The sequence below is a fragment of the Rhinolophus hipposideros genome, assembly GCF_964194185.1.
Source record: "Rhinolophus hipposideros genome assembly, chromosome: 12".
Lineage (NCBI taxonomy): Eukaryota > Metazoa > Chordata > Mammalia > Chiroptera > Rhinolophidae > Rhinolophus > Rhinolophus hipposideros.
The window spans coordinates 32,610,375-32,628,378 of NC_138058.1; the positions used below are offsets into that span (position 1 = coordinate 32,610,375).

General features: G+C 35.4%; 1 protein-coding gene across 8 annotated transcripts in view; it reads left to right on the top strand.

The window, feature by feature from the left end:
• The window catches only part of WDPCP (WD repeat containing planar cell polarity effector), a 331,844-nt gene that overhangs the window by 179,490 nt on the left and 134,350 nt on the right, over positions 1–18,004 (top strand). For all 8 annotated transcript variants that reach the window (XM_081069092.1, XM_081069096.1, XM_081069095.1 and 5 more), the window contains exon 13: positions 15,649–15,712. In XM_081069092.1, the coding sequence (XP_080925218.1) occupies positions 15,649–15,712 (64 nt within the window). The remainder of the gene's footprint in view (positions 1–15,648; positions 15,713–18,004) is intronic.

Below are 18,004 nucleotides of genomic sequence, written 5' to 3' on the forward strand. Positions count from 1 at the left end.
TGCTTTTGAGCCCAGATTATATCAGAACACTGAATGGTGTTCCGCCTTCCAGCTGTTGTATTTTTAAGTTCAGCTTTCTGTGATTCCCCAAATTTGTCTATCCCATGATATAAACATCTCACTCTGTATATCACTATACTACCAAATTATAATACTTTTAAAAGGTACCAGCAGCAAACATTGAAAATGGCTTCTTATTAATTTCTGAAGCATATTTGTTGCCATATATTAACTTATTTTTCACTATTATCCCATAAAATTGGTTTGGAGAAGAAATTATATTTTTATATTTAAGATAAAAAAATAGGAAGCACAGGAAAGTGTTAAATATTTAATATCATGCCAACATTTTCATTGTTTCAAAACAGTTTTTATTATTTAACCAAATTTCAGGCTAGAGACCAAGAGAAGAAAGGTCTAAAAAAGTATATAAATTGGCTATCTGAATTTGTGTAGGTAAACAGAGCATCATAGAAGCTCATAACTTGCTTTCTTGCGCCTCAAAAAATGCCTGTGAATTGCTGGGAAACTCCTCAAATTTTACATAAATCCCTACACAATGCAAGAGTCCAATTTAGGGCCAAACGGAGCAGGCAGGCAGAGTTATACCCATTCCACCACAATCCCTCCTCTTCAATATACCCAGCAAAGAAAGAGGCTTAGACCTCAGAGCAACTACTCCCAGTCTAAGCCTTAAAACCACACTTACCAGGGACTGATGGGTTGAAAGGGTGGGGCTTGGCCACAGCTGTTGGAGAGGGAGTGTGAGCACATGAGAGTACACGGTGTTAAGGGAAGGACATCCTCTACCTTCCTGTAGGATCTGGGAGAGCCTACAACTCAAATAGTATTAGGGAGATGGACGGTGTAGATGCCTGACCACTGCACTGTACACCAGAAGCTGAAGCTGAATAATATTGTATGTCAACTATAATTTTATATATATATATGCATATATAAAATTATATACATATATGCATGTATACATACGTATATATATAGTCACAGGATGTGGAGTACAGCATAGGAAATAGAGTCAATGGAATTGTAACAGTGAGGGGTGTAGATGTCTATTACATTGTTTTGTATACCTGAAACTAAAAACCAGAAAGAAAAAAAAGAATGACCCTGATGTTGTTAAACAGAGAGGAACCCCTCTGTGAGTGAGCAGCCACAGGGCCCATGGGTGATCTACTCAGTCACAATTTTTATGAGCCTCCCTTTCCCAAATGTACTTTTTTCCATCGAAGGATGAAAATAAGACTGTTTATTCCTAAGCCAAATGATTTCAAATGTGTCATTTTAATGTACATTTATATACCTTGTATATGGGGTATAAAACGAAAGAACTTAGAGTTTTCTTTCCAGAGTCTTCTAACTACCACTCATTATTTATTGATTAATGAAAAAAATGGCCAATAAAACTTATTTTCCTATATTTTGTACTGTAATAATAAATTAATAAAAAATAGTTTACTTTGAAAATAATCTGTATAGAAGGAGATCTGGCTCTCTGAGATCACATTCAGGGAATCAGTCCCTGGTAGGTGCGGGTTTAAGGCTTAGACTGGGAGTGGCTGCTCTGAGGCTTAAGGGAAAAAATAGTCATTTCCAGTGGTTAAATTGATACAGTACAGAACAGAGGGAAATTTTAGTTTGGTTTCAAATGAACTAAAATAATAAAATTATAGGAAAATAAATTTTTAATATTTTATGACTTAAAAGTAATATATGAATTTAAGCTAAAATCTAAATTGTTACTTTTGAAATTTATGCCCTATATAAAAACCATCAGTTATAATTTTAGTAAAGCACCAAGGACTTCTAACAAACTCATGGTTCCAGAATAAGTCAGGAACTGTGAGCTACATTGTTACCTCTGTCCATACTTCAAAGACAAAATTTAACATCAACAACCAATGCATGTAAATTTGTAACAGGTTTATTAATCACAAATTGTCATTCTTCTACTCAACATACAGGCACTTAGACCTCTCCTATTAATCAGCAGAAGAAACTGGAGACAAACCTAAGCTGAAGTTTCCATGCAGAGACTCTGAAAAACATTTCTCAACACTTTTTATATTCATTTTCTTCTCTCAGCATATTTTACAGGGATGCTATTTATACTAGTAGTTTATCAACTCAGCTGTTATGGAATGTCTGTTGACACACTTGATCTAAGAAATCCTAACTGAACAATTCTTTTTTTTAGATTTTTTAAAAATCATTTTATTTTTTATTTTTTAAGGAGGGCGTAGCTCACAGTGGCCCATGCAGGGATGGAACTGGCAACTTTGGTGTTATTAGCACTCTAACCAACTGAGCTAACCGGTCACCCTGAACAATTCTTTAGAGACATGTCCTTGGTCAAACAGTGCTTTTGAAACTCTCCTTTGTCAGGCCCCATCTTTTCATTTATATTCTATTTTTAAAATATACTTGCCATTAATTGTATTTTTAATTATTTTGGATTAATATACTAGCATAGAATTATTTTTCAACCTAGTATTTTTAATATAATGTCAGTAGTCATATCACAATATACTGTTATTATCATTATTAGTATCCATATCAGTGATAGAATGACTTCTATCATTATGTTTATGGTGATAGAGTCAGTCTGTTACTCATAGCTAACAGAAGAAGGTCTCAAGATCTTGGTAAGTATTATAATGCCAACAACCTGATTCATTACTATATGCTATTTCAATAACCAACAGCAATTAAGAATAGCTCCTCCATTAGGTATTAAAGAGGATGCACTAGTTATGAATGCTCCCTTAAGTCTTAATTTACAGCTCTAATGTAGCACTCATAGGCTGAGGTTTTGGTCAATTGTGGAGATAGTATGAAATAATTTTTGAAAAGCCCAAGCTTTGGAGTCAAACAGAACTAGGTTTGAATCCTAGCTTCATAATTTATTGGATTTATAACTTTGGGCAAGTTACTTAAGCTCTTTTTGTTATTTCCATTTTACGAATGAGGAGTTTACCAACCTTAAAAATCATTGTCACGATTATAGATAATAAATATGAAACGGCTAGCATGTATTAAGTACTTAACAGGTGATAGCTATTATCATTGTGTTTATGGCTTTCTCTCCTACTAGGCTGTGAGCTGCTTAAGATCAAGAACTAATGTTCTTAGATTTTCTAACCCTTTGAGTCCTAACACAGAACCTCACACATTAGAGGTATTTTGTAAGTGCCCTATAAAAGTAAATGTACTTAGAGTCAACAGTGTAGCTTATGATAACTTTTGAAAAATATTAATTTTAAAACTTGTGGGGTTCAAATTGATGGAATTCGGAGTTCTTAATACCCTGTAACAGCCAAATAAGGAGCTGTCTCATTTATTTTCTGGCATAGAGCCAAACCTAGAAACAATTTGATCATTCCTTTTTAATGAATGCAACATGGTATTTCTAATCTTAAATTCAGAAAACTCAAGAACCAGAGACATGAGTTGAAGAAGAAGGACCTATAAACATACAGTACATAATTCATTCTTTTCTAGTGGTATTAGAGCAGCACTATGGGAGAGGGTGCAAGTTTTGGAGCCAGACTGCCCAGGTTTCAAGTCCTGCTATACAAGTGAATAACGATGGACCCTGGGCAAGTTTAGGTTGCCAGATTTATTTGGCAAATAAAAATAAAATTTAAGTTTAGATAGTAAAGAATTGTCTAGTATAAGTATGTCCTAAATATTGCATAGGATATACTTATACTAATGAACTATTATTTATGTGAAATTCAAATTTAACTGGGTGTTCTGTATTTTCTCTGGCAATCGTTATTTATTAACCTCTCTGTGCTTGAGTTTTCTCATTGGTTAAATGGGGATAATAGTACTAACCTGATAGGGTTGTTGTAAAAATTACATTAGTTAATACATATACAGTACCTAGAATAGTATCTAATACAAAGAAGATCTCAATAAATGATACCATGTTTCCCCGAAAATAAGACTTAGCTGGACCATCAGTTCTAATGCGTCTTTTGGAGCAAAAATTAATATAAGATCTGGTTTTATTTTAATATAATATAGGACCGGATCATATAATATAATATAATATAATATAATATAATATAATATAATATAATAAAGACCTGGTTTTATTTTAATATAATATAGACCGGATCATATAATATAATAAATATAATATAATATAATATAATATAATATAATATAATATAATACAATACAATATAATATACTACAATACAATACCGGGTCTTATTTTAATATAAGACTGGGCCTTTAATATAATATAGTATAATAAATATAATACTGGGTCTTATATTAATTTTTGCTCCAGAAGATGCATTAAAGCTGATGGTCTGGCTAAGTCTTATTTTCAGGGAAACACGGTACTTACTATTATAAACACGGTATTACTATTATTGTTAATTTTGTCTCTAATTAGTTTAATAATAACCAGTTAAATAATATCATATTGATATTATTTTTGAGACCTTCTGCTGTTAGCTATGATGATTAACTGGTAACAGACTGACCTATCACCACAGACAGCTATTAAATTGGAAAAAAGTGCACTTAAAATTTGTTTTTAGAGGTTAAATGATTGACAGTGCAGGACACTGATCCCTAACAGTGAAAAACAAATGAGGTCAATCTTATGATCTCTCAGTTTTCTGATGGGAGGCATTTTCTATACCAGAGAGCAAGGAGGAGGAACCCAAGCAGAACATGGCAGTTTGTGGAGTTGGTCAGAGTTCAGGGAAGCTGAGACAGCTGTACTTTGTGGGTTTGTGTACTGGAGAGGCAGGTGCTCTACAGAGAAAGAGCTCCAGAAATCTGTATAAGGGTCACCATGGGTCTTTGGCTGAATGCTAAGCTATGCATGCATAGAGTGAGACTCCACAGACTAGGCAAAGAACAATAACAGAACAGGTCCATGTCTCCCAGCCTGAGAATCCCTGCTGCAGCTTTCATTGGCTGAGAACAGCCTGTGGGGAATGTAGCCTCAGTATAGCTGAGCTGATGAATTTCATATCGGAGCAGCTAGGGCTGTTGGTCTGTTTTGTTCCCTGAAGTCAGAGATCTGAGATGTGCTTTCTCATGATTATAACCATTCACCCCTTTTGCTGTATAGATCTATTTTTCCACATAGGCTGAGAGAGCAGCTACTCCATTGAAACTGATTAGAGGCAAAAGGGAGGTTAGTGAGATCAACTGCATCCATTGTCACTGCAGAACTCATCGTTTCCTCATTCACTACCCACTTTATTGCTTCCTGCACTGTTTGTGATGGCATTCTGGCATTTTCACTTCATTAAGTACTGGCCATTGTTTTTTCCAGGCTTCTGGAAAAAGACGTTCCAGCAGCAATTTACCCCATCCCTTGGGATCCTTGATAGGTTGTTAAATTCTGTGTTCTGAAAAGGTGCCCCCCACATTAATGAATTCTTTTTCCCCAATTCCTGCTGGCACATGTTAGCTCATTCTTGCTACTCTTTTAGTGTGTGGTCTCCTAGCTTATCAGGTCCAGCATGTTTCTGGCTGGGTTGTGCTGAGATTCAACCCTAGTTGAAAGGAGTAGGGCATTTCCTGAGGGGAGGGAGTATCTATTGCATTGTGGGGAGAGGTCTCTACAGAATCCTCTAGTACAATGGATTAGGCTTAACACAGTGTCTAGCTCAGATTCAGGGGTCTGCACTGTCGGCATCCTCAAGGACATCCATCGAGATGTAGTATCCTAGACGTCAGCATCCGAGGTGTTCCTAAGCAGGGTCTTGGCTTTAGCAGAGCAGACCTGCCCTGGTAGTGCGTCCACACATCTCTAGAGTTCTGTGATTAGAACAGTTACCTCTCCCACCTATCAACTGTGTCTGCCCTTCAAATGTAGAGGATAAGGACCTCTGTAAACTACCAGAGTGGCTCTCTGGCTGTCACACTTAGCCATTAACTGTTTGTAAAGAGCACTCAGTCTCTCATTATGCTTTTTCAAGACATAAATACAACTTAGTAGTAATCAGCCTATTCCGCTGTCTACTTAGAAGCATTGCCCATCCACAGCCACCTGTCTGCCAACTCCCAGCACACCCCAAAGCAGTTCCAGGGAGAGTCTGGTAAGGTATCATTAGTCTCCACACCAGTGTTGCCCATCTGAAGAATCCCATGTCACTCAGGAACAAGAATGCGTTCGTACCCCTACTGCCCTTAGTCATTTCTCTAGGAGCAGCTTGTGAAAATGTAGCTTGAACATGAAAACACAATGATACATTTCAAAATGCAGCATCTGGGGCTGTCAGTCAGTTATACTCCCTGAGTAGGAGATCTGAGAGCTATATTCTCATGAATGCCACATTGGGGTATATAAATAGAAGTGGGAGAGACGTCACGAAAACAGCAGAGTAGGGAGCTCCAAGAATCAGTACCTCCACCAAAGCAATCATTAAGCAAATAAAACTGACAGAATTAACTTTTTTTTTAACCTCAGAATATAATTTTTAAAACTTACAACAATCAGAGGAGTGATTAATAAAGACAGGGGCTGCGAAATTTTGGTAAGAAAGCATTATTGCATTTTTGTTTACCTGTCTACCATCTCCTAGTGTGACAGTATCCGTGGGGACAGTGCTCAGCATTCCTGCTGTTAGCTAACCAGTGCCAGATAGCTGTGACAGACCTTGTTCTCAAAACTGTGGTTTTGCATTTTGACCAGTCTTGGGGTTTCCACAGGGACTAGTGCAGAGGCTTGGCTTTGTTTTGCCTCCCTTCGATTGGAACAGCATCTCTGACAAAAGCATTTGTATATGTCAAAGCATTTGAAGACATAATATGCATACCTGTCTCAGGCAAGGGATGCAGGATGGGGGAAACAGCGGACAGACCAAAAGACCTGGTAAAGAGAAGGTGGAGGAGAAGGTTTTTGTGGAAATAAGGTTTTTGAAAGCCTACCTCACATACTAGAGAATCGGATGCAACGCATGTGCCTAGAGTTGGACGCATGCTCAGAAAATACATGAAAGAACCTCTAGAGGACCAAAGTAAGAAGGGAAGCTTAAGACAGACTCTTACGTAGGTAGCCTGGCTAAGGAATGTAGGAATTACCTAGTTCTGAGCCAGTCTACAGGGACTGGGAGAATTGTTTGTTTGTTGCTTCAGGATTTTAAAAAATATGTATCTGGTTGATTGCTGTGATAATGAAACAGAGACATCAGTGATTGTACATGACAGGGAATACAGCGAATGGGACTAAACACGTTGATGACTGCCCTTAACAGCAAAACCTCACAGGGTGTGTGTGTGATGGGGGGAATCTGATTTCTAGAGTTGTCACATTATGATAGTCAAAACATCTAGTTTCCAGCAAAAATCTAAAAGGCATATAAAGAATGAAGAAAGTATGGCCCATTTAAGGGTTAAAAAAATAAACTGACAACATCCCTGGGGATGTGGAAATATTGGGCTTACTGAACAAAGATGTTAAATCAATTGGCATTAATAAGCTCAAAGAGCTAATTTAACCATAGACAATGAATTAAAGGAAACTTGAAGAATTATGTCTTATTAAATAGAGAATATCAATAAAGAGAATTTACAAAAAGGAGCCAAATGGAAAATTTAGAGCTGGAAAGTATAATAGCTGAAATTAAAAAGTCACTAGATTGGGCTCAACAGCAGATTTGAACAGACAGAAGAAAGAATCAGTGAATGTTGAAATAGGGCAATATAAATTATCAAGTTGGAGGAGCAGAAAGAACAAAGAATGGAAAACAGAAAAACAATACCTGTGGGATGCCATATGTATTATGTGAGTCTTAGAAGGAGAAAAAAATGCTGACTAAAGGCGTGAATCCTGTACCTCCAAGAAACACAATGGAATTCAGTTAAAATGAATTCAAAGAGATCCACATCAAAACACAGTACAAACAAAATGTCTAAAACTAAAGAAAGAGAATCTTGAAACTACCAAGCAAAAGCAACTTATCTCATAGAAGGGAGCCTTAATAAGATTAACAGCTGATTTCTCATTAGAAACCATGGAGATCAAAAGGTGTTGGGATGACATTTTAAGTGTAGAAAAAAAAAAAACATGAACCAAGAATTCTACACCTCCAAAACTATCTGTTAAAAATGAGGGAGAATTAAGATATTCCCAGATAAAAGCTGAGAAAGTTCAGTGCTAGTCGACTTGCCTTGTAAAAAATGCTGACGGGAGTCCTTCAGGCTGAAATCAAAGGACACTAGACAGTAACTCAAAGCCATATACAGAAATAACACCGGGAAAGATAATTACCTAGGTAAATATAAAAGCTAGTATTGTTGTATTTTGGGTTTGTAACTCTTTTTCCCCCATATGATTTTAGAAAAACAGATGCATAAAACAATAATTATAAAACTCTGTTAATGGGCACATAATATATAAAGATATCCTTTGTGACAATCATAACATAAAGAAGGGGTTGGAACTGTATGGAAGCAAAGTTTTTGTATGCTAATTAAACTAATTTGACATAATTCAAACCAAATTGTTACAAACTTAAGATATTGTAATCCTTAAGGTAATCACTAAGGAAGTAACTAAAACATACAGGAAAAGAAAAGAGGAGGATCAAAATGTTACACTAGGAAAAAATCAATCATACAGAAAAGAAGGCATTATTGCAGGAATTGTGGAACAAAAAAGATATAAGAGTTAGAAAATAAATAGCAAAAGGACAGACGTGCTTCCTTATCAGTAATCACTTTAAATAAAAATGGATTAAACCCAATAATTAAAAGACAGAAATTGGAACAATGGAAAAAATATGATCCAACTGTATGCTGTGTAAAAGAGGCTTACTTTAGATTTGAAGACAGGTTAAAAAATGGAAGCATAGAAAAATATAATCTATGCAAATAATAAGCATAAGAGATGGTGCAGCTGTACTAATATCAGACGAAATAGACATTAAGTAAAAAATTGTTACAAGAGGTAAAGAAGAACAATATCGATAAAAGGGACAGTGCATCAAGAAGATATAACAAATTTAAATGGAGGTGCACCAAACCACAGAGCTCCAAAACATATGAAGCAAAAAGTGACAGAAATGAAGGGAATAGAAAGTTGTACAATAATAGTTGGAGATTTCAGTACCCCACTTTGAATATTGTATGGCACAGCCACACAGTAGATCAATAGGGAAAGAGGGCTGGAACAACAAATTAGGTCTTACCAGACATATATAGAACTCTGCCACAACAGTAGAATAACATTATTCTAAAGTGGACATGGAAGATTCATCAGCATAGATCACTGACAGGACATACAAGTCTTAATAAATTTAAAAAGATAGGCCAGCCCGGTTTGTCTCCAAAACTGTTTCCGATTAGTTCATTCACTTATTCTTTTCTTTAGATTCCGCATATAAGTGAGATCATATGGTATTTGTCTTTCTCTGTCTGACTTATTTCACTTAACATAATGTTCTCTGCGTCCATCCATGTTGTTGCAAATGGTAAGATTTCTTTCTTCTTTATGGCGGCGTAATACTCCATTGTATAAATGTACCACAGTTTCTTAATCCAGTCATCTACCGATGGACATTTCGGGGTAGGGGGGATAAGGGAGAAGGTGAGGGGATTAGAAAACAGTCGGTAACCACAAGATGGTCACGGGGTTTTGAAAATTAATTTGGGGAACGTAATCAATAATGTTGTAAAGATATTGTAGGGTATCTGATGGACACATGTCCCATTTGGGAGACCACCTCAGGGATGATGTAGATGCCTGATCACTGCACTGTACACCTGAAGCTGAACAATAATGAATGCCAACTATAATTTTACATATATATGTATATATATGTATGTGTATACTTACAAGAAGCGGAGTACAGCATTAGGAATAGAGATAATGGAAATGTAATGGCTCTGTGCGATGTCAGAGGGATAGTAGATGGGGGGAGGGGGCTTCACACAGTGTGAAGGATATAAATGATAAACTTCTAAGTATTCCTTTGTCTTGTGCACCTGAATCTAATAAAAAAAAAGAAGAAGAAGAAGAAGATAGGCCGGCTCGGTGGCTCAGGCGGTTAGAGCTCCATGCTCCTAACTCTGAAGGCTGCCGGTTCGATTCCCACATGGGCCAGTGGGCTCTCAACCACAAGGTTGCCAGTTCAATTCCTCGAGTCCCAAGGGATGGTGGGCTGCGCCCCCTGCAACTAGCAATGGCAAATGGACCTGGAGCTGAGCTGCGCCCTCCACAACTAAGACTGAAAGGACAACGATTTGAAGCTGAACAGCACCCTCCACAACTAAGATTGAAAGGACAACAACTTGACTTGGACAAAAGTCCTGGAAGTACACATTGTTCTCCAATAAAGTCCTGTTCCCTTTCCCCAATAAAATCTTAAGAAAAAAAAAAAGGTTCTGTGAAGTCCTGCAGTAGAGAAATCTGCTTTAAAAAAAATTTAAAAGATAAAATATATGCAAAATACATTCTCCTACCACAATAAAATACAGCTAGAAATCAATAATGGAAGGAAAACTGGAAAATTCACAAATATATGAAAATTAAACAACAAGGTCCTAAACAGTCAGTGGGTCAAAGAAGAAATCACACTATCATGTTTGAGACAAGTGACAGCAAAAATACAACATACCAAAACTTACAAGATGCAACAAAAGTAGAGATTGGAGATAAACTTATACCTGTAAATATTTATATTAAAAAGAAAATAAATAAATCAGTAACATAACTTTACAACTTAAGGAACTAGAAAAAAAGGCAAACTAAACCCAAAAGTAGCAGAAGGAAAGAAATAAAAATTAAAACAGAGATAAACACAACAGAGAATAGAAAAACAGAGGCAATGAAACCAAAAGTAGATTCTTTAGGAAAAAAAATCACCAAAATTGATAAACCTTCAGATAGTCTAAAAAATGAGGGAAGACACAACTAAAATAAAAAGTGAGAGTTGGCACATTGCACCAACCTTACAGAAATAAAAAAAAGATTATAACACAAGACTAAAAACAGTAGTCTTGCCAGCAAATTAGATAACATAGACAGAATGGGCAAATTCCTTCAAAGATGCAAAGTACCAGTACAAATTCAATAAGAAATAAATCATGTGAACAGATCTATAACAAGTAAAGAGATTGAGTGGGTATTCAAAAATCTCCAAACAAAGACATATTCAGGATCAGATGGCTTCACTGATGAATTATATAAAACATATAAACAAAGATTAACATCACAGTCTTTCTCAGACTCTACCAAAATTTAGGAAAGGAGGGAGGACTTCCTAACTCATTCTATGAAGCCAAAGGCACCACAAGAAAAAACTGCACACCAGTATCCCTAATAAATATATAAAGTGTGATCAAAAGATATGGTAAATGTTTAAATTAAAACAAAATTATTACAGTAAAAGACACATTGCCATTAATCTTCCTCAAAATACTGCCCCTTGATTTGAACACATTTGTCCCATCATTCTTGCCAGTTTTTGAAACAATTATGGAAGTCCTCTTTTATGAGTGTCTTTACTTCATCCTCCGGGATGACAACGCTCCATGTCACACATTGTTTCTGGTATGCAGCAATTTCTGTCAAAAACATTACGGTGTGTCCTCATCCACTTATTCACCAGATCTGGCACCGTGCAACTTCTGACTCTTCCCCAAAGTCAAAACGATTCAGGACATCAGATCAGGCACAACAGCACAACTAAAGACATTCACAAAAGAGGACTTCCAGAACTGCTTCAGAAAGTAGCAAGAACAATGAAGTGTATTTGAAGTGAGGGGGAGTATTTTGAGGGGTATTTATGGCAACGTGTCTTTTACTGTAATGAATTTTTTTAATGTAAACATTCACCGTATTTTTTTGATAGCACCTCTTAGATGTAAAAATCCTCAACAACCAAATGCTAATAAACTAAATCCAATCACGTGGTAAGAGGATTATATACCGTGACCAAATTGCATGTATCCCAGGAATGCAGGCATGGTTCAACATAAAAAAAAAATCTATTCAGGTAATATATCACATTAATAGAAGAAAGGTAAAAAAAAAGAAATACATGATCATCTGAATTGATGCAGAAAAGGTATTTGAACAAATTCAACACTCCTTCATTTTCAAAACACTCAGCCAACTAGGAATGGAGGGAAACTTCTTCAACATAATAAAGCCATTTATGAAAATCCCACAACCAACGTCATAATTAGTGGTTAAAGACTGAAAGCTTTCTCCCTATGGTCAAGAACAAGAGAAGGATGCCCACCTTCACCACTGCTATTTAATATTGTACTAGAAGTCCTAGCCAGAGCATTTAAGCAAGAAAAAGAAATAAAAGGTATCCAAATTGGAAAACAAGTAAATTATCTCTCTTTGCAAATGATTCTATATTTAAAAAATCTGAAAGAATCCACATGAAAATTACTTAACTAATAAAATAATTCAACAAGATCAATATATACATAGCATTATACAAGATCAACATATAGAAAAAGAGTTGTGTATCTATACTCCAGCAGTTAACAATCCAAAAAGGAAATTAAGAAAACTATTTACAGTAGCAACCTAAAGAATAAAATACCTGCTAATAACTTTAACCAAGATAATGAGAAACATGTACACTGAAAGCTAAAAAATACTGCTGAAAAAATAAAGAAGAGTTAAATAATATAAAGACATCCATGTTCACAGATTGGAAGACTTACTATTAAGATGGCAGTATTACCCAAAGAAGTCTACTGATTCAGTGCAACCCCTACCAAACTGCAATGGCGCTTTTTTTTTTTTTTTTTTTTTGCAGAAATAGGAAAAACCAGTCCAAACGACTGTATACTGAATAATTCCATTTATATTATATTCCTGGAAAAGCAGAACAAAATTTATCCTATTTAATTCCACACATATGACATTCTAGAAGAAAGCAAAGCTATAATAACCAGATAGAGACCAGATAGATCAGTGTTTGCCAGAGGCTGGAAGTGGGAGAAAGGCTTGATGGCAAAGGAGCACATGGAAATTTTTTGAGATGATGAAAAAGTTATATATTTTTATTGTAGCTGTGGTTATGTGATTGTATACATATGTTTAAACATCAAGGATTGTTTACTTAAAATGGATGAATTTATTTAAATTATACCTCAATAAAGATGTTGAAAATATTCAAGATATCTTTCCTTAAATAACTGACTTGTGTCTATATGTTGAAAGAGTTCACACTGTACCTGGAAAATTAACCCACATAGTCAATTCCAAGAAATGGTCCCAGTAAAACTAATATATTTTTAAAGATAAAGTATCATCTGAATTTCTAGGCAAAAACATTAAATCATTTTAAAAGGGAAAAAATAATCAGTCTAACATTAGATTTCCTGCCAACAAGACAACGGTGGTGTGATAGCTAAAAAATATTCAAGGAAATAAGGAATGAACTAAGGATTTTATATCTTCTTAAGCTATATGCTGTCAAATCAGGAAAAAAAAAAGTATTGGGAAGATTGAACCCTTCTAAGGAATCGACTAGCATGTATTAATACTTAATAAGTGATAACTATTATAGGACAAGCTTCATCAAACTGAAATGACTGGGGAAACTTTGGCAACAGCCTGGTATTAACTGAGCATATTCAGTTGGGCATCTAAAACAAAAGCAAAGGTAAGGATAAGGACAATAATATCAGTGGACGTGTTAGACATGTTAGATTTGAGGTACTTGGAATCAGGAGTTTTGAGCTCAGGCAAAAGGTAGATCCTAGATATTTGTGAGTCATTGATATAATGAGAGTGGGTAAGGTTATTGGGGGAAACGAGAGTGAATGGACATAAATTCATTCCATAGTATGCCAACTGCATGGAGTAGGCAGAGAAAAATGAACTAAGGCAACTAACAAGATGAAATCTAAGAAATGGGAAAACAACGAATGGCATCTCCAAGTGCCAGAAAGAGAGGGTTTCCAGGAGGGAAGTTTATAGGGTCAAATGTGGCAAAAACGGCACACAAGATGAGAACTTACCTTTAAGTTTGATCATTACAAGAAGATGAATGATTACTTTTACCAGAAAAGTTTTACTGGAAGGAAAACATGCAAAATGGCAGTGATTGTATGCAAAAGTAGTATAACTTTCTGATCCTCAATCTTCTTCCTCCACTTACATCCCTCCTCCACTGAATGTATAATGAACCAGTAGTCTTCCTGAAACAAGAATAAACACAATGGCCTTCTGATTTTCCATAGTGGAAAGGGATTCAGGTAAATTTCTGGAAGGGTCAAGGAGGAGATAAGAGTCATTAAACATAACACGGAAACTATGGAGTATTTCAGGTTCTGGACCTAGTAGCTTATATGTTATAACAATAAGCCTTTTCTGTTTGAATTTAATTATTTTAGGTATTTCACTAATAAATTTTTATAATCGGTTAATAATCAATATTCTATAATTCTGATGTTTTAGTTGAAATCTCATATTTTGTACCGCAATGTTTCACAATATAAAATAGAAAACAGAGAACAACTTGTTAATTTACCTGCTTGTTTCTAGAGTCAGAAAAACTCACAGTTATTCCTATGTAAATCTTAGCATTCAAACAAAATAAAAATGACCTTTCTTTCCAAAACTGCGCAAAGTGCAGTTGACCCTTGAACAACTTGGGTTTGAGCCGCAGGGGTCCACTTACGTGCATTTTTTTTCCAGTAAATACAGTCAGTCCTTCATATCCACAGGTTTTGCATCCTCAGATTTAACCAACTGCTGATTGAAAACAATATTTTTGATCCTGGTGGGAATGTTCAGGTGCAGAGGGCTGATTGTTTGCATTGTTCCACACCATCTTCTATAAGGGACATGAGCATCCGTGGGTTTTGGTATCTGCAGGGGGCCCTGGAACCCACCCCCCATGGATACCAATGGCCAACTGTAATTAAGTTTTTAGGGAGTCAAAAGTTATACACGGGTTTTCAGCTGTAGGGGGTTGGTGCCCGTAACCCCCATGTTGTTCAAGGGTCAACTGTACATGTTCATGATACCATTTTCTCTCAAGATCCTAAACTTTCTATAAAGGTAATTAATTCAAACAACAGTTTGTTCTCATTTACCTTACCTTTCACACAAAAAATTCTCAAAATTATACTTCAGGTAAAGAGAAGAAAAGTAATATTTTAAAAATCATATTTAAAAACCACTTATGATGTCATTTTACAACAGCCTAGAATGTATTTTTTCCAAAATTTATAAACATGAGACCTTTGTAAGAATGCAGTATTTGAGTTCTCAACTTTTAACTAAGAAACACAGCAGTACATTTATATGATTTGTTCATTACTCTTATCCTGCTATATTTTCCATCTCCATATACTTTTCTCTTACAAAGCACAATAAGTAAAAACTTATGAAACATATTTCCTCAGCTATCATTTCCCACCATTCAGCAGCCCCTACGCTGGGTTATGTTTATCCTTGAAAGCTGCACTGAAAGCCTCCACTAGCTGGGTCCCTCAGCTCCTGTTAAGTGCAATAACATTTCACATACAGAAGATCCCAGTAGATAAAGGCTCTAGTGTTTGAAAATCTTTTTCCCATCAGAAAACCAAAAACAATTAACACATAAATACATTAAATAAACAGCTCCTTTTAGTTTTGTTCACAACTAACATAACATTTCTTTGCTTCCTTAGGTACCAGAGATTTGAAAAGGCATTTCTGTTAGCTGTTGACATCGGTGCTCGTGACCTGTTTATGGTGAGTCATTCCCAGAGATGATTTTGTGCCTTCAGTTCTAAGGATGAGTAAGTTGTCAGCTTTTGTGACCATTAAAAAGGATTAGTGTCATTTGTGCCTTAGACACGTGGTAGGAAAGCATTATTCCATCTTGGCTTGCAGCTTTGCCTTCACAAAACTGGTCAATAGCCATCTAGTCTCTTTTGACTTCTTGACATTTCCTTTTCCAGGGCCCAAACGATTTTTTATGTTTTCTAAGAATTTATAATTCTTGAACTTTTCTCCTCACATAGCTTGATGTGAGGGAATGACAGCTTTCTACCTCATAAGCTTAAATGTCTTTCTAATCTGCTCTCCAAAGAAGTACAGCTACAGAAGCCAGGACATAGGGCAAAACATGTCCCACACATCTTGAATGTGCTCAGTTTGTCCCTTAGATTTTAGTGCAAAGTAACAAATTATGGATGTCCTCACTTGTATTTTAGAAGTAACCACAGTATAAAGTGGACCCAAGAGGTTGTAAATTCACATTCACTTTAGTCCTCCCATTTATTAGCTATGAACAGTAAAATCGACCAGTTTCTTACAGATCTTTGTGCTCTGTATCAGGTTCTTATTTTATAAGATCTTTCACCACAATGTCACAGTGAGATGAAAAGAACAAAGGTGAGGTTCATTTCCTGGTTTCCCAGTGTATTCTACTCCACAGAGATTTCATTGTTGTCAAAGAAACAAGAAAGCAAACATGCCTTGAAAACAACAAAAACTTCTGGAAGGCTCTTTTACCTGAATCTTCTGCATAATAAAGACATTTTGTAGTTTAAATTAAGCTGTGATGCTTTGGATCTTAATATGGGTTCATGACATTAGGTCACTTGTCTTTGGACTAAGTTTGTTACTTAAATTCTAACTGCATCATTCAGTTATGATTTCACTGATCATGAAAAACGTCTTTCTAATTATTGCAAAAATATGAACCTTCAATTATTTTTCATCTGTATTTTATGTCAAATTGAGCAAGCATATTAGTATATTGAGGGAAGGTTTTATTATTTTCACCAAAGTCCATGCATGAAAACATCACAACCTCAGAAGTTTAATTACAACAATTTTTAGATTTCATGGCCCCATTGATTTTCCCTCTTTATCTCCACCTTCTCACCTCTGCCACTACTCATCCCAGTAGAGGTAAATCTTCCTCATGTTTTTATTTTTTTATGTCTGTAGTCCCAATCTTATTTTAGCCAAGATAAGAATTGAAGAGATGTAAAAAGAGTCTGGCAAACTTTCTCAATTTATTATACTGTTCTGTAATTTCTACTGCTTTATCAATTAATATATAATCATCAAAGCCATTTTCTAAACTGTTTCTTCAAATTATATCTGTTTCAGCATTTAGTCTCAGTTTAGCCAGTAACAATATAAATTTAGCCAGTTTAGCTAGTAACAATGTTAATTTAAGTCTCTTTAATCCAAATAGCCTTTCTGCTGATAGGCTAACCCTAACCTAAACCCAGAATGATTTTTATGTGTAAAAGGTAAGAACCTAAAATAGGAGGAGAGAAATAGTTTTACTTTCCTCTTTTTATTTATAAAAGCGAACAATCATTATTCAGAAAGCTTCATCTTAATCTTCACATGTGACTTTGCTTATTTATAGCCCCAGGGTATATCTTAAGGAAGCATCAAGAGTCCTAAGAGAGGCCTCCAAGTTACATTTAAGCTCATGAATCTACAATATATATTTGAGGCTCCACATTGAAATTGTCTAAAAGAATTTATCATGTTTTCTAATAGATCAATTATTACTATTTAAATTATCGTCTAGCCAGAGGTCTATAGGTCTACCCTATATATTGAGAAATATCACCTCTGTGAATTTAAAAATTTATAAGATAAACAGGATTATCCCTACATATAAATGATTTTCTAGCTCATATGTAAGGGAAGATATCTCATTCAAAAAGACTAAAATTAACATCACATGGAACACAAAGGGATCACCAAAAAGTATATTAGTTAACCTGAAAATAAGTCTTTATATTAGCATCTATCAGTGGTAGAGAGATAAAGTCATATAGCATGATATCAGTAAGCCTTGAATATTAAAAAGTCAATGTGTGGGTGCTGGATCTGAGGAAATGAGTCTGAAATGACCTACCTCTTTGTTTACTTTTTTCACTGTAGCCTAAGTGATCACCAAAACTAGGTGTAATAAACTATGGCCTGCCAGCCAAATCCAGTCCAAAAATGGTTTTTTACAGTTTTAAATTGTTGGGGGGTAAAATAAAGAAAAAACAACACAGTATTATA